General features: G+C 35.3%; 1 protein-coding gene across 1 annotated transcript in view; it reads right to left on the bottom strand.

The window, feature by feature from the left end:
• The window catches only part of USP12 (ubiquitin specific peptidase 12), a 37,912-nt gene extending 18,015 nt beyond the window's left edge, over nt 1–19,897 (bottom strand). The window contains exons 1-4 of the mRNA XM_030042791.2: nt 19,825–19,897; nt 14,803–14,883; nt 8,813–9,026; nt 5,049–5,275 (exon numbers count right to left, since the gene is read on the bottom strand). Coding sequence (XP_029898651.1) covers nt 5,049–5,258 — 210 coding nt within the window. The 5' untranslated portion in view covers nt 5,259–5,275; nt 8,813–9,026; nt 14,803–14,883; nt 19,825–19,897. The remainder of the gene's footprint in view (nt 1–5,048; nt 5,276–8,812; nt 9,027–14,802; nt 14,884–19,824) is intronic.
• Between the last annotated feature and the right edge of the window lie 992 nt (nt 19,898–20,889).

Below are 20,889 nucleotides of genomic sequence, written 5' to 3'. Positions count from 1 at the left end.
AGAGATTTGCTAGAACTCTGTTTCTGATTTTGTTCAGGAAGAGGGAAGTGTATACATGCCTGTGGGGGTAATATAATGCCAGTTGTCATTATGCTGCGATTTCAGCTCAACAATATTAACGCCAAGTTCCTTCTACACGTCACTCTTTTCAAAACAATATAATCACTGGGATTCTATTTAGTGCTCTCACGTCTGTTCTTCCCCTATGATTCCCTCCAACGGAAAGTTATGTATTTGCCTATCATAGTGTCCCTAATAAACAGTACAAATATTTTGAAGCCTTTTCCTGGCTAGATTCATACTCTTAAATGAGCAGCAGATAGCAAATTTTTTGGTAAATGAGAGCTTGGGACTTGGTCTGATAGTACATAGCCATTTCTTACAAAAATGCAAGAATAACTATTACAGTAAAAAAGAAATTCCTAGCAGCAGAGAATAAATTCCACCACAAATCCTGAAAAATGGTGATGGACAAAATCCACAGCTGGCTTGAAAATCAACTATGTTATTAAAAGGTTTAGGAAATAGCAATCTGCAACCTTAACTTTTGTCTGCTAGTGTTTCCCCTCTGTATCTAGAGACACTCAATGCCACTGATGAGAATATCCTCTGCCTTTTATGACTCCTAGGTACAAAGGTAAATGCTTTTAGAAAATTTGCCTGGCTGCAGTTTCTTGATTGAAAGCAGGAAAAGTTAAACAGCTACCAGAGAACTAATGTAAGTTGATCTTTAAAAGATATGAGAATTATGTTCCCTTTTCAACTCAGAATAAAAAGAGATTTGGAAAGTTGTTCTCTGATTATCGAGAGATGAGAAACACACAGGTCCTCAGGGCAGCATACATGGAGAACAAAAAGAAAAATACAGGTGGTCAAGACAACTATTTTTGAGGATTAATACCATTAGGCAAATCCCAAAACTTCTGAAATTAAGTTAAAAGCTTCTGTTAATATCTGAGAGGACTGGGCAAGGATTCCTCCCAGTCTTCTGTAGCTAATCTTTCCAAGAGTAAGTGCACATGTACAAAAAATATGTCACATCTGCTACATCACTTAGATGCTGAAGTGTAATGGTAAGTAAGTGAAGTGTAAGTGTAATGTAAGTGTAATTAAAGTGTAATTAATCCCTTTAATACTTTTAAAGGGATCACAGAACATATATGGAAAACTTCCAAGATGTTTCTAGAGTGGGGGGCAAAAAAAGCGCCACCTGCATCTTCAGTGTGCTGCACACTTCCTGGCTTCAGGGATGTACTACGGTTTAAGTGTGTGGACAATTCTTCAAAATATCCCATTGTAAACCACTTTTGAAATTATTGAACTTGAGTTTGTAATGTTAAGAACTCTGGTGGAAAACATCTTAGCCTAGGGATTAACAACGGCTCAGAAAAAAAAAATCAGTTCTAGAAAATACTCTGCTGCACCCTTCAGCTAGGACAGCTGGATTTAAGGAGTCATGTGATCAGTGTTATTCAGACATGCAATTAGGTAATTCTTCCTCTATTGGTCTGATTCAAAGAAAATTCCATGAAACAATATAGATTTCATAGGCAGCTTTATCCCACACAGAAGCTGTAAGGGCAGGGAGGAGATGGAGAAGAGGAAAGGCATGTGTTGTACTTGGTTAAAAAGGAGATTGGTACCGAAACCAGAAGTTCGCAAAAGGAATTCTTCCATCCTTAGTGATAATACTGATAATACCACCTTAAACAACTGCTCTCAGGTTAGCACTTAGGATCATGAGGAACAATTAAATGCTTTACTGAAAGAATAGTCAAGTGGATTTTTTCCATCTATGTTGATAATTTAGAAATTGCGACTCTTAATCTTTAAGATTTTTTGAACATTAGTATTTGAACAGTACCTTTTTTTCCAACATTAACTCATACATTTTTAATTAAAAAAGAAAAATTATAAAAAAGTCACCCTCTACTCCAACCAGGCCCCCCCTTCTTCTGTAGAGGTTCTGTTTCAAATAAACATCACTAAATTCCTTAGACTGAAGTTGCCAATGCTATATATTTCAATCATCTATAGAATGAAAAAAAGATTGACACAGTCAGAAAACCTCATCACTTGAAGAATCAAGCCCTGATGTGTTCAAAAAGCCATCTGAGTGCTCCTCATACGAGCATCTGAGTAACAGTGAAGAATTTGAGTGTTCCAGTATTTTGGCTAAAGGTATGTTGTTCTCACATCAAGGGCAATCTGCACTCCAACAGCTCAGCTGTACTCTGACAACCAATGCCACACAGAACAGAAAACTCAGAAGGCTAACACTCATGGAATCTGTATTTCTTTCAGTTTGGAATTTCACTAGCAGTGTGAATCAGCTCACTGACAAAAGAGCTTTTGCAACTGTAGGCTCCCATGTGTGCTAAGACAGAAACTATTTTTAAATGAAGCTGAAACAAAGGGTATGATTTATCTTGGTTTAAGAAAAGAGAAAAAAAAGAGAGGAAAAAAAATTAGGTCATAGTTAAGGCTTCTATAGTACTCCTGTAAGAGAGACAACTGAGATTTTCCTTATTGCCTTCTCTCAGTCCAAAGTAGAATTGAGCCAAAGAATTTTATGCCTTGTAGAGTCACTTGAACACAAGAGCAAGACTATCAGCTGGAGGAAAACATTATCTATATGTGTGGTGCTTTTGACCCAAGACAATTTCTTCTTTTTCCCTGTAGAAGTACTGCCCACAGTTAGCAGTTTCAAATTTTATCTTAATGAAGTCAATTACATTACTTTCTGGTTTACTGTTATTCTTTCCTTAAATTGTGAGAGATATCTGTAAAACCAATGAACTTCTAGATCATTTTTATCAATTAGCCACAAAAATCTGTAATATTTACTTTCATCATACGGCCTCTATCAAGGAAGGGGGAAAGCATGGTAACAAGAAATCACATTAAAAGCATGGAAAGATGACTTATAATCCATTTTGTAACTTATTTATTTTATTATGTGGCTTGACCCATGACACAAATCTTTGTTAAAGAATCATATCTATGTTCCTTATATTCCACTGTCCGTACTTAAACTGAGGATAAACCTTTAGTCAGTTCATTTTTTATGTTAAAGATGGGCTAATGAGATAGTGTGTCCTGAAAAGAAGCTCTTTTCTATAATCAGGACAATTGAAATTAGAATAAAATCTCGCCATGCTGATTTTAGGAATTTTGAGTAGGTTTGGCCAGTTCGAAGATGATAATTCTCACTTAGAGCAAAGATATATTATGCTTTATATTTAAGTATGCATTAAATTCCAAATGTAAATGAAAAAAATTTACTAAGGTTATTGTCTTATCATTAAGAAGCACTAAATCATCCTCTATTGCTGTGTAATCTTCTACATGAGCTATATCGAAGTACTCCTGACATTTTACATTGTATTTCTAAACACAGACAGACTCTAAATGCCAACAGCTTCCAATAAACATTAAAACAATCATATATGCTCACTATATTTGAAAATAAGGCTCTATTCGCAGTAATATTACTTACTTAATGTGTCTAAATGTGTTTCTAAGTGCCATTTTCAGGTCACTGTGTTTCAGTTAGGCACAAGCTGATACGTTGAATAGACAGAAGCTGATAAAATAGTTTCCAGATTATTAGGGTTTGGACAACAAAGGCCCTACTATACTAAAACAAGTGTATTAGAACACTGAATTTGAAATTCAACTGGCCAAGGAGGCACAGTGGCAAACAGACATGGCATATCCTGTTCAGCAACAGCTAACAGAAAAATAGACCTGAGCAATATTAGCAAAACTCTCAAAATTGTGATAGGCCTGATAACTAATAAAATATGCTGGCAAAGAGCATATCAGCATTTTAAAATTGTATTAAGGACTGTACCTAGATCAAAATCCTGACAGCAGTAATTCACTATGCCATAGTGAGGAAAGGTAATGATGTCAGTCATGTTAAGAGACTAAGCTAAACTCATGTTTCAAGAAGAAAAAAAAAAAACAGTTCCAGAACTAAAAGAGAAGCAATTGACAGTTGCCATGAAATAGTTATTAGGGAGGGGAAATCTACAAGAAAAGAAAATATGGTAGCTAGAAATCAGCACCTAAATTACTTGAAGTATCATGATCTACTGAAGTCTGCAGTTACATTACATACAACATTAGGAAGCTATTTTCTTTGAAATAAGAGAGGTGGGTATTTCTAGAAGACTGAGAAAATTACATGTGAAATATACAGATTTAATCTGATTAATTCTTCCTTTCCAATGTCATGCTGAAATATGTGCATTTCTAATTAAAGTTAAGGAAAATAGCTATGAAGTCATACAAAAAATACAGTCATTTAGCATTTTACAATACCTAAGGCATAGACCATGACAGAATTGCTGTAATTTTCACAAATGTGCTGCTTTTTCCTCTTTCTCAAGCAGGTAAAACTCACTTGTACGTTTTTCTGAAATATATGCTTGCTTTTATTGTAGAACTACTCTTAAAAGGAAATTTTAGTACAGCTTACTCAAAGAAGGAATTTATTTCTCAGGGTCTACTATTAGAAGAATTCCTGTGGACAGACATTTAGGAAAGGATTACTTTTCCTGCACGTTAAGTTATGTTCTTTGAGAATCCCAGTCTACTGTCTCAGTGCCAAACCCCAACCATAGTATCTTGATTTCAATGGCTTTGAATTTAATAACTAGAAATTGGTGGAAACTGATTGAGAATACGTATTTATGGAATGTATCACTAAGCGTGACATCAAGTTATTAAGACATTATATGAGAACTCCACATCCCCAAGTAGCAGGCTTCTTTGCTCTTAGGAATACATCAATTTAGAATTTTCGAACCTAAATTTTGAAGTTGATTATGATCACACTGACAAAAACTCAATTAGGCATTTTCCTAATATTGACCAAAAGCCTTTTCCTACAACTCAAACAAAGAAAAAATCCAAATGTTCATACAGATGTAAGATTTCTAAAGAAAGAAACTAATCTAGTATGTTAGTCTGTTGAGATAAATGAATCATGAAACATGAAGTTCTGAAACACAAAGTATACAAAGTAGATACAGACTTACAGTTTCACATGTAAGACATCTGGTTTCATTAGTCAATGTTCCCTGAAAGATTTCATGAACCCAGGTCGGGTCTGGTGGGCTGTTATTTTCATTGTCGATGTTGCCATTAGGTAGGCGACCATTTTGTTTCTCTTGTTTTCTTTCCTCTTGCAAGATATCCGCAATTGTATTTAACAGATAGTTTAAGAACTCATGTGCATCCTGCTGCATGTAGTTATCAAAAAGCTCTATAAGATAAAACAACAGAAGATTTTTAAATTAATCGGTTGGTGCTATACTGCAAAAAAGTTTTTAAAAGAAGTCGAATTTCAAAACCAGTCTTTATTTCACTTCTTGAATCATTCACGACAATACAAAACCAACCCCAAATGCATACTTCCTAAACCAAGGCAAAAATATACGGGGTGGGAAAAGGGGAGGGCAGGTCAGCTTATATTCACAGAAATCTCTCAGCTGATCAGAATTAACAGAAGAGTGAACCATTCTGCAAGAAAACTAGGGCATGATTCAACTACCTAAACATAGGTGTACATATAGTGCCACCTGAAATGTTATAGCTTATCCCATCCAGCCTCCAGATGCCAGTCCATGATGATTTGGATCTCCTACAAGGGCTATGCTATCTCTGGCAAGCTTAGGTCAATGTCTTAGATAACACAGGGCATCTCAAATGGCATTAGATGTTGACATTTTCCAGAAATGAACTGAGAACCTATGACAGGAAATGTTTCATCGTCTATATGTTCTATCACAGGAAGAACATGAACAATAAATGCTCAAAACATTGCTTTATTTATTTTCACTTTTAGGTTTTTAAGTCCACTGCTGCTCTGTCACAAGCACAGTGTCATCAATACCAGGAATGAAAATAACATTAAGACTAAAAACTTAAAGATACTGATATTTTTAAACAACTGTTTTCTTTCTCAAAGCTCTTTAAGTAAGGCAGCATTTGTAGAAGCCATGTCAAATCAGCCTAAAGTTCTAGCCACAGCAAGAGCAAACAGGTTTCAAATTAGGACTGTCTTTCAAGACCTGAAATACTGTTTCTGGACATTTGTATATGTGGCATCTTTATTAGTGGTGGGCTTGTTGGATAGATAATGATGGATTCACTATGGTTCCTGCTTCACGTCCTCAGTTTGTCGACATTTCTAAGCATAATAGCTTTAGGATTAATTCAGTGGAAGGGGAAGAGTTTCACTGGCATATACTTGCGATGTATAGCAATGATACAGATTAAAGCATGAAGCTGAAATTTCTTTCTTGCAAGTCTACTCTCTTGTTTATGTTCAAATTGGTACCACCTGGAAAACATCATTTATTGTAGTTCCCTGGGATATCAACCTGAGAAATCCTCTGCTGCTACAAATCCTCACATTAGGAATGGGACTAAGAAAACCATAAAGGCATTGAATCAGGTTTAGTAATAATTACTTCTTCTCTCTCTGACTAGGAATTGTTACAAGGAAATTTACCTGCCAATTTAAAAAGCATTCTATATCACTGGCTAATACCATACAGGTCTTTTAATGTGCAGTTACTTCAATTAATTGTAACTTGTAATTTGCGTGTAGTCCAAGAATATACTAAGAGACTGGCCTTCAGCAGAGGGATAGTTCCCAGGACTAGAAAGATGAATGAAAAAGATACACAGTGAAGCTTAAGTTTTGAAGTGCATACAGGGACTACATGGAAGCTTTACTATCATTCACGTGACAGCATCCAGGAGTAAACTTCAAACAGAAAAAAAAACAACCCCTGAGTTATGAGCAAAGTAGGGAGAATCTGATGCTAATCTAGATCACTTGTAGAGGTTAAGTAGTACATTAGGTCAGCCAAGCATATGAACCAACTTTATTTAATGAACTACTACACTATTTTTTGAGAAGTAACAGTAAGTTCAACTCTGAATCTAGCCAACTGTAAGGGCTTTATTTAATCAAGTAAGTCAAGGCAGAACAAGACCTACAAGTCTCTTGAGGTAAAACACTTCAGAGGTTCTTCACAGCAGTACATCATGGACCTCTCAGGGCTAGGTGCCCAGTCAGTAAATTAGCATTATGTACAACAGAATGAAAGCTACACACTGTTCATTTTATGATTAGAAGAAATTTAAGCAATCATAACAGTATACCTTTGGCTGACTTCAAGCCAGCAGCTGCTTCCCAGCCAGTTAAGCTTTAAGGTCATTAATATATGTATGTTGTATTCAGACTTTGAAAATAAAGATGGAATAGCAGTATTGTAGTCTGGAATACATTAAGATTATGTTCTCAGTCATAATCCTGGTATAGCTGGGTACTGACTGGAACAGAATCTAGATCAGTGTTGCATACCTACCTGATTCTTTAACTAACTCTTCTTTAAAGCTCAAAATTACATACCTTCACAATAAGCACTTAATAGCACATAGGATATGCAAGTAATTGCTGTCTGACAATTTAGCCATTTATTTGTAGAAAAGGTGAGAGTATCATCTTTAAAAGACACCCCAAAAGCCAACAAGAACTTAACTTTCACATCCGATTTCTATAATGAAAATTTTCCAATGGCCTTCTCCTGCTTAAAATTTGAGAGTCATGACATAATTAAGCATTAAAACGAACACTTTCTAAAAAGACCTTAATGGCTTCTGTGGTTTACTTTCTGCTTTCCATTTGAACCATTCTCCATGTTTGCCATAATTAGTCAACATCCATTGACACAATGAACTATTTCTGTAAATGCATCAACATACAGCATACATGCTCAAGTATACTTATCGAAGAACTGAATGCCAGTTTTCTATTCTGCATAGGTAAGAGATTGTACATTACCTCAGAGCTTTGTTTAACAATATTATTACAACTCATGGTGTGCATTTGCTGGAGGGGTCACTTCAAATTAGGAATGTAAATATAATATTTTATTTCTTGTTTGTACTACAGAGATGATCATCATAACATTTAAACACTTTTTTAGTCTGCGTATATAGTCTTGGAGAGATTACAACAGTATGAACATGTCTATTGCAGCAGTGTTAAATATGGTACCTCATAAAATTTATTTAAATTTAGCAGTTATTTTTTAGAAAAGTTTCATGATATGTTTTTATAAAAGTGTATCCAAATTGAGTAGTAGATTACAAGGTTTCATTTATATTTTGACATTGAATTATTTTCTAAAACATCTTGACCAATTAGTCCTGCAGATAAGAAACAAGAAATGTTAAAAATCTCTAGAAATCTCTTGAAATTTAAGATAACAATTACACTAAAAAAATTTAGCCAAAACTACTTAGTGATTTTAGAATTCATTAATCCTTTAAAAAGTAGGTCAAGCTAATTATTGCATAAATTCTAAATTAATTTAAAAATTTGTGGGTTTTTAAGCTAGATTCTTGCAGGGAAGTGTTAATGTCCTTTCCACACACTCAGCTGGGGAGACTGATTCCTGCATTCAAAGAATAATGCTTTTTTAAACAGAACAAAAGCTTTACAGTGAATTTAGATTATAAAAATACAATTCATAGAGAGGAAAAATTAGGAAGCAATTTCACAAGCAGCCACTGACAATACACTCAGTTCTACATGAAGACAGAGAGACAAAGATTCTCTCTCAAAACAGCTCCAGGGTTACACCGTTACTCCAGGGTCACCTCTTCTTTATACTGCAGGACCAAGAACACTTTCCATGAGTAACAAGTATGTAGTTATTCCACTATGTCAACTTCAGAATTAAATCACAGTTGCTATAATTATTACACAAGAAAAAAAGGTTACCATTTTCTTTTCGTAATCTTGTTATAAATTTCTTGGGAGGTATTACTCCAACTTTTTTCTTCTGGGTGGCTATACTGTGGAAGAGATCAGCTAAGCATGTAAGGAGATTCTCTTTTTTTCTTGGTTGACTCTTGTATGCTAAGACTTTGTCTCGAAATGGTCGACAAAAATAAAGTGCCTGAAGAACTGAATTGCAGTAGCATGTATTCCCAAACTATAAAATAAGAGAGAGAATTATTAGGTTGCATTGTATTACTGTAGAGAGGTAAAATTAAATCCAAAGTATAAAAGAATGCATAAACAGGGGCAAATTTTCTGCAAGTCATTTCTTCTTGACTTTAAGATAGTAAAGCATATTCATGTTTCGCAAAGGATTAATAAGTACACTGTCTGTAAATGCAAGAAAAACCTAGGTAAATTTGAACAACACTATATAATTTTGTCTCACTTGTAAATTTAATATATTAGTAATGTTTTCCATTTACTTGGGTCAAAGGGTTCAACAAATACCACCAATTTCACAGCTCCCAAAATATGCCCAGGTAAAAATATCTATCCATCTACCACAAGTCAGCCACAACAGTAAAGAACAGGCACAGCATGACCTTGTACTGTGAAGAAATTCAGCTGTAAATTGAGAGCTTCTCAGACACTTCAGAAATTGGATTCTCCAAATCTTATTAGTTGTGATCAAAGTCAGAAATAACTGCTTTAACCTGTTCCTGTGCTTTCAGTTCTCATTTTAGGGTGACAGGATTGGCATTCAGGAGTTTTCTTAAAACAATGCAACATGGCTTGGTTAGGCTCAAACCTGTGGCACAGTTGGTAGTTTCAAATCAAGACTGAAAGGAAAAGAATGCACAATTTGAACATGCGCATTTTGAAGGAGGCAAACCACGGAATTGAAAGGGGGCAAGCAGAATTAGCAAGAAAAGCATCCGTAACCCACTTTGTACCAGGACACCCAGATGTCCCTCTTGCCCAGACTCATTCCAGATCTTAGGCGCTTGAGTCTTGTGATCACTGACACTGTCTCCAGCTCACCCCAACACTGCAAACCTCCCCATCACCTCTGTGAAGGCAGCATGAGCTGTTGGTGGATTGAGCCACTGTCATTTTATGCTGCCCTTCTCCAGTGAAACCTAGTAACTAACACTGAAAGTGTGAGAAAAATCTTTGTAAGGCCCTTAGCGAGTAATCCAACCTTTCATCTGCCGTCACTCAACCTGCAAATTTGAAGCACATACACACATTCTGTAAAATATGAAAATAACGTTCATATTTATGTTTTATATAAAGATAGTAGCATATACGGGTAGCAAATTCTAAGACTATATTGAGATGGGGAGACTGTTATATAGCAAAAAGTACATTTAGAGATATTTTAAGAGCAGGTTCTTTCAAGAGAGAAAAAGAACTAAAAGCTTTTACATCTTAGGAATAACAGGGAAGTAACTGGTTTTTGCTCTCTCCCAATTGAGACAATGACAAAGAAGAGCACTGTGCAATTTAATCACAAAACTGGAAAGTAAATTGTTTTCCTTTATTTTAAATTAATGAAATATGAAGAACAGCTTTCTAAATACCCAAGACATACTCAAAGAATGAGTAAGAAGTGTATTTTAGAAAAAGATATTAAGAAGTCTTAAGATCTCCATAAAAAGTGAGAAAATTAATGCCCATTATTTTTATTTATTTAAGCTAGGGAAAATGCTTATATTGGCTTCTTTGTGGTGCAAATCTGCACTCAAATAGGTCAGTGAACTTAAGAGGAAAACCAGGGCTTTTTTCCTTAAAGGAAGCAGATGAAATCACACAGTAGTTTATGTCAAAACATCTAATATTGTAAGCTAACTATTTATGAGTTTATAATTAGAAATAGCCATAAAAAGATAACTACATTAAAATGTTAAGAAAGTTGTTAAATCAAATGGGAAAAGTGCTAAAACTTCTACAGCAAGTATCAAAAGATGAAAAGGCAGCAAATTAGAAATTGCATAACATCCCAATTTTAAAAAGGAACAGCCTGATGATAAATTAATTAGAATGGCAAACATGCAGTGAGAGTTGACCAAAACATGGTCATCAACGTATGAAGCGACAGAGAACTCAGAACACTGAACAAAATTCAGATTAATTTAATATAAATGTATGTTAACCTACATGCCTGTCGGTAGGAAATAAAAGCAAGCAGATTAAGTTCATAAAAGGTTTTCTTCATATTCAGAAAGACAGTAGGCAACAGAAGATTGTTTGAAAACAAACTGCTGAAGAACATTTAATTAGTTCACATTTGTTTTATATCTAAAGCATCAATCTTCATCGCTTCAAAACCTAAAATCTTTTTAAAATAAAAGCTTCCAATCATTAAAAACTTAAAATGGTACCTGTACTAAACAACAAGGGGGGAAAGGTGGGGAGGTTTCTAGACTAAGCAAATAGGGAATTTGTTACATGAATAAATGCTGGTCTTACCACAATTATTACTTTACTTCCCATCTTTGACTCCAATACAAAAGCACGCCCCTCATTTAGAAAACACCCAAGACCTTGCTCCAGTCTCTCCATCCTCCCACCACCTACTGAACACCTATACTTCACTTTCTAATTCTGCTTCTTCAATACTCAGCTCTCCTGCTAACCTGGCCAACAGACCCCTTCCTTCTCCCGTCACTTTACAGTTAGCACTGCCTCAGAAGCACAACACTTGTAAGAAGAAGTGCAAGCGCTGCACTGTATAATGAAACGCTCGTGAAGCCTGCCTCAGAATAACAGTAGAAAACTGTAAGAAAGACCATAACTGTAATTTTGTATCTTAAACTGTCAGCCTGTAGGGAATACTGAAACTCCTCTATCTCATTCAGTGGAAGGTAATAAAGACTATATACAGCAGAGCTATTTTAACCCATGTTCTCAACTGGTTTCTGGCTTGCCTCCTTGTTTCTGTGAGGACCATCTTAAGATGCACTTATCTATGAAAAGTAAAAAAACACATTTTCTCTTTTTTTCAGTTCATATTGTTCTTCTGTTCTAAATTTTGAGAAGTCAGATTATTTCCTTTCACAAAAATACTGCACTCTGTATGTTTCACACACACACACCTCTTTTTTTTTTTTTTTTTTAATTCTGAAATCAAACCTACCACACACAAACCTGTGCGGAAATTAAAAAAAAAAAAGAGGCAATCAGGAAAGCTGCAACAAAACCACCACACACTCACTAAGGCTTATAGCCTTATAGTTTACTCTTCTGATGCAACATACAACTGGGAGGAAACTTGGTTGTTGAACCCCACAGATCTACAAAAACAAACAAGAGATCTACAAGAACTTAGATCTGCTTAGAACACTGTCTTTGCAGTACTAGGGTCCCTCCCAGCTCTGATGCATTGGCAGCTCTGACAAGTTTTATTTGTTGCAGTGGGCCACACCAGTAAATAGAATTTTTCCGAAACACACAGATCCATTGCAAGAGGCCGAATAACCAAACTTTCTCCTCTAGAAGTCTGGTAAACTGCTGAAGAGCTGCCAGAGTAGCTCTTATGAGATTAAAAATGTTCATTATTTCACACTCACTGGATAAAATAATTGATTTAATTTGTGAAGCACATAGATTTGAATAGCTTGCATTACTGCACTGAAGAGGGAAGGAAGAATGATATGCAGACTTGATGTTCTTTATTGTCCATGGGACATCATACTAGTAACATTTTCATCTTACCACGGTATCTTAAATATTTCCTACTGATTTAGTGAATGGTACTGTCCTTTCAAGCTTAAGCTGAATTTTCCATTTAGAGCTTACATTGACAGAATCAAACATCCCATCAACCATCTGGTCTTCCATATGCTTCCCATAATTGCCCTTTCTTAATTCTTCTTTTACCTCTCAAATTGTTCTTTCAGCATATCCTCTGAATAATCCCTATATTCCACCACAAAGCTGGAGAGAAGATAAGATAGTGCTTCTACCTTCTCTTCTTTTACACTACCTCTGGATAAATGCTACATTTACCATTGACAGATCTCTATTTCAGAATTGTCATCTTTATCCAAAATCCTGTCCTGGATTCCAGACGTCTCAAATGGCTAGCTATCGCACAGTTAGAAGGGAGCTACTGATTTCCACATTACCTCAATTTTTCCATTACTCTGGACAAAGTTAGGACAAACCAAATCAATAAACAAATTAGAAAAATTTAGCAGTAAATGTTAATGAACCTCTAAGAGTTTCACTTCCTGTAATTGTTATAAACAATTAGAGAAATCAATGAAGGCAAATATTGTAATTTCTATCACTTCTTAATCTAATAGTACTCTTAATTTAATATCTAATTATCTAATATTTCTTTTAATTATCATTAGCTCTGTCATTCTTTCTGAATGGCCATTGGCCATAGTTTGCTAATGAAGAGGTCACTACCTTTCCTTTTCCTGATAGACTTAAATTCTGCAAGCTTTTCACACATTTATGGGATATACATACTGTGTTAGTAAACACAATCTGTAGAATGGATCTGAAAACCATCCAACCAACAATATGACTGAATTTCCTTAGCCAACCACTGTACCTGAAAAACACAGCACCAATGTGCCATAGATGTAACGGAATCCCACTTTACTATTTGTTACAATTCAAATAATTTTGGTCCATAAAACTTTATTGTTTGAAGCTAAAATAAGCAACATTTCTGTACTACACAGAAAGTTAAGAGTATAGCTGCCTGCCTCTTATGTGTATGGCTGAGGGCAATGACTTAAAAGACCAATCTCCCCTCAAATTTCTTACTCCCTCTGGCCTACAGAAAGCCAGAATTTGTTGATTCATTATATATTAGGAAGATTGCCCTTTATTGAAACTTTTCTTAAGGGTACCAAATATGTAAAACTTCAAGATTAGGCACACAATACAATTTTACTGTTAAGTCTTAAATCCCCTCTCTGGACTTGGACAAGAAATTAGGAAAACAGGTTATCTGTCAACAGAATAACAGATTTGAGAAAAGGTAAGAACAGCTTTGACGGAAAGCCTAAACTCTGCTACAGAACAAACAACAACAAGTGTTAACAGTTAAACTACGGCATTTCCTCTTTTCAGAGAAACAACGCATAATTTTGAAGGTATTTCAACTTTCATGAGAAAGGAAAAAAATTACTAATTTAAGTCATGGCATTTGAGATGCATGTAAGTCAGCTTATCAGTAAGAGTGTTTAATGACTGCACAGTGTATACTTGGATTGCAGACTCTTGAACCATGTCAGTGCTAAGAAGCTAGAGGTAGAGACATACGTTATAGTAGCAGGACAGCATTAGAAGTAATTAGTTTCATTAAGAAAAGCAAGATGATAGCTCTTGCTAAATCAACTTGGTTTAAATATGTACTTCCTGAAGCCCCAATAAAGAAAATAATTTAATATTTCATTTCAGAATAATGCAATTTCTAACAAGATATACTTTTCATGGGTAATACCAGAAATTAAAATTTAAATTATTCCTTAAAACTAATGACTGAATCGAACAATTCAGTATGTTTTTTCCACCACTGCTTTCCCCTTTGGGCTCAGTATTTTTTTAAAATCTTAATAAAAATAGCAGATGTGAACACTTCATATCATCAACAGTCTTTCACAGATTTTTTTTTTTTTTACTGTATTTATTCACTTAGATTGGCATATTATGAACTGCAAGTTACATATTTTAAACAGCATTTTTTTTTAAGACTTATACATTTTAATAGCAAGAAAGTGATTTAAAAAATACCCTACAATTAATAAAATGAAATAAAGTATTAAATACACAGTCCAATTTCAACAATTATTTCAGTAGCATATTTCAACAAATACACTGAAAACTGAAACACATTTCAATAAGTATGTATATTCAATGACTATATCTTTTGGTGGTTTAATTATTCACTCAGTTGCAGTCTTGTAATTTAACAAATCCGCTCATGGCATTTCAAAGCAATGAAGTTATGGACTGAAACTTACATTAACCAAACCAAAATAGTGCTCATTGACTGGAAATTGTTCCGGACCAATCTCTTTCTCCAAAGCTGAGGCATTGGCGCCCTAGAAAAATCAAAAGCAGTAAAATGTTAGTGTTGCAACTATGTACGCAGTGAATTTAACTAGCTGAGAAAAAAAAGTGAAGTTTTTTGGCAAGGATAAATGACCAAAACCAACCAACCAACCAAAAAAATCCTGAAAAAAACCTGGTCACAACTATAGACCTTGCTAACACCAAACCAGTATCTTCATATCTCAGACCACAGACTTTGGGTTTACTAAGCTTACTTACAGTGAAGCTCTCTCTAGTCAGAAGGGAGAAAAACAAAAATAAATGAGAGACTAAATATAGAAAATGGATGAAACACCTTCCTGTCTGTACCCTGGAGGGGGGGAGAAAGTGGAGTTTGTGACCCAGCTCAACAATCATACATGGCAAATTAACCAAACTTGTTTAGTTAGTCTATTGCTTAATGCAAAGACAAGCTTGTAGGCAGGATAATATTAGCCATGAATGCAGAAAAATCAGTCCTTTGAGTTCTCTGTTGATTTGTACTCTCAGGATGTTTAGATCGTCCACAAAACTATTTCACACAGGCCTTAAAGCAGACAGGAAGTCTTCTGTGCCATAACTTAATGCTTACATACTTATTATAAAGAACCTAACACTCTTCCACCACAAGAAAATTATTTCAATATAATCCAAAATACCTTAGAGATATGTTTCCAAATACGTTCTGTTCAAAAACATCTCAAAGTAAGTTATATCATTTTCATGTATTTTCATGCAATTACACTGTTTTGATGTTCTGTATTTATTATTTTCAGTGGAGCTTCTTTAATAACAATTGCATTAATATAGTATTGCAAAGCAGGTGATACAAGTCCAAATGGTATGCTCCTCTTAACAAGTGTAATTTTCATACTGTATATATGTACATTATAGCACATTTCAGAAATGTATAGCACATTTCAGAAAAAGTTAAGAAATGCAGACTGTTCATAGGAAGTGGAGAGACTGGTCTATTCCACTTACACTGAAAATATAAAATGTTCAAAGTGCTTTGCTAAATACCTTGAGCTCTGTAAAATTAAAAGACAACATAGTACATCTAGTGTTGGTGTGCATTTCAAATGCTGCAGCCTTTGCCCAACAAATCTGTTGGGTCTGATCCTCAAAAAGTCAGAGAAGGTAACTTTGGTTAGTCTGTGGTTCCAACTGATGGCTGTTCACTGAACTGGTGCAATAACCATTGGGTTTCAAAGGAAAGAGAGGGTTTTTTTATTTAGAGACAGAAAAACCTCTACTCTGGAAAATTCAGAGAACACAAAAAACTAGCTTTCTATGAGGTCTTACACTGATTGCTTTTAGAGAAAAGCAAATGTATCCTACTCTAAATCCCTTTTGTTGCATACAAAAATACTGATACATATATATCCTCTATCAAACTAATACATGAGCATGAATATTCCAGTCTAAAGTCAGGCCCAAGTGAAGCTAAAATAGCACAGAGTATGCAGCAAAGAATCTTAACAACAGATGCAACTCCTTCCCAACAAGTTCTTTCTTTGCACCAAAGATGTAGCAAGTAGCCCTGGACATTACAATAAAATTAAATCAAAATCACAACCTGCATTAAAAACAGCATGCAGGATTTCACAGATTAATTACAGATAGGGGGAAGGGGGATAGAATTCTAATTAGGACTGTATCATAATGTATAAAATTAAAATGAAACTCTGACATGTGCTATCTGCCATGACATGATTGTGGTACTGCAGAACTTAAGAGTGGTTACACAATCTAGCTTAGTAGTTCTGAAAGTGGAAACACATAGTCAAAGGCCCATTAGGAGGTAACAACTTTAGCTAGAATAGAGCAGAAGATAGCATAACTCCACACTTGAGACAGTACAGCTCTGCTCCATTTACAACACGGCCCCAGCTGCTTTTTCATCAGTCACATCCCCTGCAATTATCCAGCATGATAAAGCCTCTCCTTTACTGGGGATTTTGCTGCAGGGTTTACTACTTTAGAAGCTGTTCTCAAATGGTGATGTTGGTGGTAAGGAAAAGGGGTATAAACCCTCATTTAAGATTAAAGCACTCCACGACTTCCGAATATTTAGGTTTGCAAACTTATTGAAATACACCCACGAACTCTGGCAAGATGGATATTATTTACAAATAAACTAGGAAAAAAAAAAAAAAGGAACCATGGAGGCCTTTTTATCCTATTGTTAAAATCTCTACTTCTTTAAAAATAAATAAATTAAGAGCAGGCCTTTAGGAAATTCTTTCTCTTTTCGAAGCCAGGGTGGAGTAGCTGCTTTATTCTATCTTTGGAAGGAAGAATATTATGGTATAAACTTTGATGTTTCTGTTTTGTACAGACCTGAACACTGTATTTAGTTTTCTAGCACAATAAAAATCCTGACTTGGCCATAAGAAAGACATGCTAAGATACTCCAATATTGTTATGGTTTTCTGATTATTCAAGGCTGTTTCATTCAAGGCTTAGACTTTCACATGATTTCAAAGCACAGCATTACCTATATTTGAACACAGTTGTTTATGAATGTTTTATTACTACAAACCAGCATGGATGTTTTACACGAATATAAAACCCCTCAAGCTACTTAAGACTTCCCTCTACAGCTCTTTTTTACTGTCATAAAGGATGTTATTCCTCCCCCCAAAGTAATCATTTATACTGTGCACTGTGTGTTGGTTGCAGAGCGCGAAAACATAGCATGCATCAGGGGCTTGAAAGAGTACACTAAAATCCATGTTCACATCTGACCCATAAAAGCTATTTTAAAACCTAACTATCCCTGGCTGCAAAACGTTTCCCGCTCATTATTACAGTACACATTATCAGTCCCAGTTGACTCTTCCATTATGCAAATACAGATGCAGAGGGGAAGCTCTGCAACACCACCAACTATTATGGTACCATATCATCTTTAAGGTTTAAGGCAGAAGTGGAGTCTATCTCTTTTCATCAGCCAAGATGGACCTACTGGGCTTGGGATCTAAACTTGGGAGATTTCAGCCTGTGAAGTATGCTGCAGAGTGTAGAATTTCTTCCTCTACCACTTAACTGCGATGTGGGAAGATCCCAAAATGAACCTCTTTTTGGGGGGCTCACTGAACAACCCATACAATAGGTGCTCTCAGTCCCCACACAGCAACTTGGCTTTGACATTGTGCTGGGGACCGAAAGGCACATCATCATCTTTCTTTAGTACACCCACCTACAGTTTCCCCTACCCTTCTGAGCGGAAGCACACAAGGTCGTTACCCAGAAGTGGGAAGGAAGAGAGGGACAACAGATGTCAAAAAAAGGTAATACTGCAATAGTACTGGCATTTACCAGTTTTTGCATCGTACTAGTACAAAACCTATACATCACCAAACACTGCCTTACATTACCCCGCTTCCAGCACAGAGATAATTATACAGGCATACAGAACATGTATTTGTCATAGTTAACGCAATATAGCTTTATAAAGTGGGAAGTTCAGCAACTAATGTGTGTATACAAGAGAACAATATGAAATCAAGATTTGCTTAACTTCTATTTGTTATTGAAAATGATCCTGAAACAATGTTAAAGCATCAATGATCATAAAAGAGTGTTCTCACACATAATGAAAGTTAGGTGTAAAGCTGAACTACTGTACACTTTGTCCTGTGTTGAATAATCTTAGTTTAACCATGTTCAAATCAGTTGAACACTTACTCCTTAAATCCCCCACCAAGTTAAAGAAAAAGGCTATACTATTGCATTTATCAAAGATCCCCTTAGATGCTAATTTCTTAATGAAGGGATTAAGACTCCCTCCCCACATTTACCATGGAAGGCCCTTAATCAAGTTTCTCAACTTTTATTTTCAAAAGAGCTCAAGGTTTCTACAAATTAACACATTTAACATTAACCAAATGAGTGTTTTATTTCAGTTTAGTGGAAACAAAGCCCAGAAAACACAGTGGGAGAGGAAAGCGTAGTATCTTTTAATTAAGTTGAATTTTCCTGATTTTCAAGTTTTACAGATATACGTTCTCCCAAAGTTCTAAAATAAACTAAAAAAGCCTTGATATTGTACATTTCAGTGGAAAAGGGGGAAAAAATATAAAGTGCAGACAGATGATGGGGTTTTTAATTTGTTTAGTTTTTCACTTGCTGAAGCAGTAATACCCTTAAATGTCATTTCTGCTTTTATTATTGCCTTTTCTCACTGCTTCAGAGGTCACACTGTTGTGGTGCTACATGTTGAACTAGTACTCCTGAGATATACTAACAGCTAACATATGGCTAAGCTAACTGGAGCCAATCTGTAAAGCAAATCAGTTGGTGTTTATGAACTGACATACACACTTTGGGTTTCAGAGGGTTTTTGCCAGATTAGTTCTAGGCTGGCTCTGTGACTGAACACCCAGCTGCAGCTGAACTATGTTGCTTGATTTAGTTTCCTCCAAAAGGAATCTAATTTGTGCACTCTAAGACCACTCCCAGATGCAAACCAAATTATGGTAAATTGGGATACCTGGGAGAATCACTTCAGAATTACACACACCTTACCTGAAACAAAACACTAATGAAAATGCACCCAGCACTTGTCTAAAGAAAAAAAAAAAAAAAAAAAAAGGCACCCTATACTAAAAATACTGTCTAAAACCATGTCAGCAAGCAGGCAAACAATTGCAGTTTTAACCTTGTTGTTATCATCCAACGTAATAGGCAGCATTTCTCTTACAAAGACTTGATTCATAACCAGCCTAATGTGCTTTGAAGATTACACTGGTCTTAGTCTTATAGTGGTGGTATAGGCGGGGGTTGATCTATCGCTTTCTAGAATAAGTATCAGTTGATAACTTGGTAGGTCATCTTTTCACCAGTTTGCTGTAACAGCTTTATTCTCTAGCTTTATTGAGTTGTAATTTTCCCAAGTAAAACCAAAAATTTCACCTTTAAAAGACATTTCTTATGTCAAAACTTACATTTGTTGTCAAAATTCTGAAGATCCATTTCTCCCTTCATACATGCACTATGCTAGATCCTTCCCTCCAATGCTCTTCACCTCCCTCAAGAAGCAAGTAACAATAAAGATAAAAGGTGACTCACATAACTAAACCTTGTTCATAGGTATAGGTAAGCACAATTTTTTAAACATGACCTTAGCTATAGGTAAGTGAACAATAACAACACCCCCCCGAAACAGAACTTTCATTCTTCCTAGTGACAGAAAGGCATTACAAGTAAAAGGGAAACTCAGTAACCAGGAATAGCAATGTTTTCCTGAACAAGAATAAAACATTACAAGTGTAAAATTAATTTATTTATAGTTCACAAAAATAAATATCGGTATAGAAGCACTCATTTACTAGTGCTTTCACTTTTTTTTGCCATGTGTTAGAATACTCTTCCTTGTCTGTGCCACTACTGAAGGTATACAGAATTTAATAGCCTATACTAATTAATGCACTGTGACTGATGGAATCTTCTGTTAAAGAAGAAATACATAATTCTACTCTTCCAGTTATGTTTTATCAGAATATGTGAAATCATACTTTTCCAACTGTTTATATGAATCAGGATTAAGAGCAAACAGAATAGCTATATTAGATCAGTTTATATCTGTTGTTCTGAGTGCAACCAAAATGGAAACGCATTTCTTTTGACGCTGTTTCTAGCCCAGGAAGCAGAAGTGAAATATGCTGAGTGGGATTCAATAATCCTCATTGTTCATTTATTTGCAAAAGAACATGCGTTAGTAATACACAACTTGATAATCCAGCTATGAAATATTTGGATAGTTTGAGTTCATATTTTTAAAATACTTACAAATTTGTGTTATTTTATTAACTAATTAGTTTAAGACATAGTCCTGTATATTCTAATCACATGCAGCTAAGACAAAAGGTTTTTTATTGAGTACAAAGTAAAAAATTCTCTGCCTGGGCAAGGAAAATGATAGCACAGCACAAAATTACCTTCTCTTCACATTTGGTATGTCTACCAAACCCATCTTTTTGAGACTCCACTGAGTATACACGATGTATTTT

Source organism: Aquila chrysaetos, chromosome 19 (genome assembly GCF_900496995.4).
Source record: "Aquila chrysaetos chrysaetos chromosome 19, bAquChr1.4, whole genome shotgun sequence".
Lineage (NCBI taxonomy): Eukaryota > Metazoa > Chordata > Aves > Accipitriformes > Accipitridae > Aquila > Aquila chrysaetos.
The sequence above is the reverse complement of the archived record's forward strand: the minus strand, read 5'-3'. Positions and strand labels throughout refer to the sequence as shown.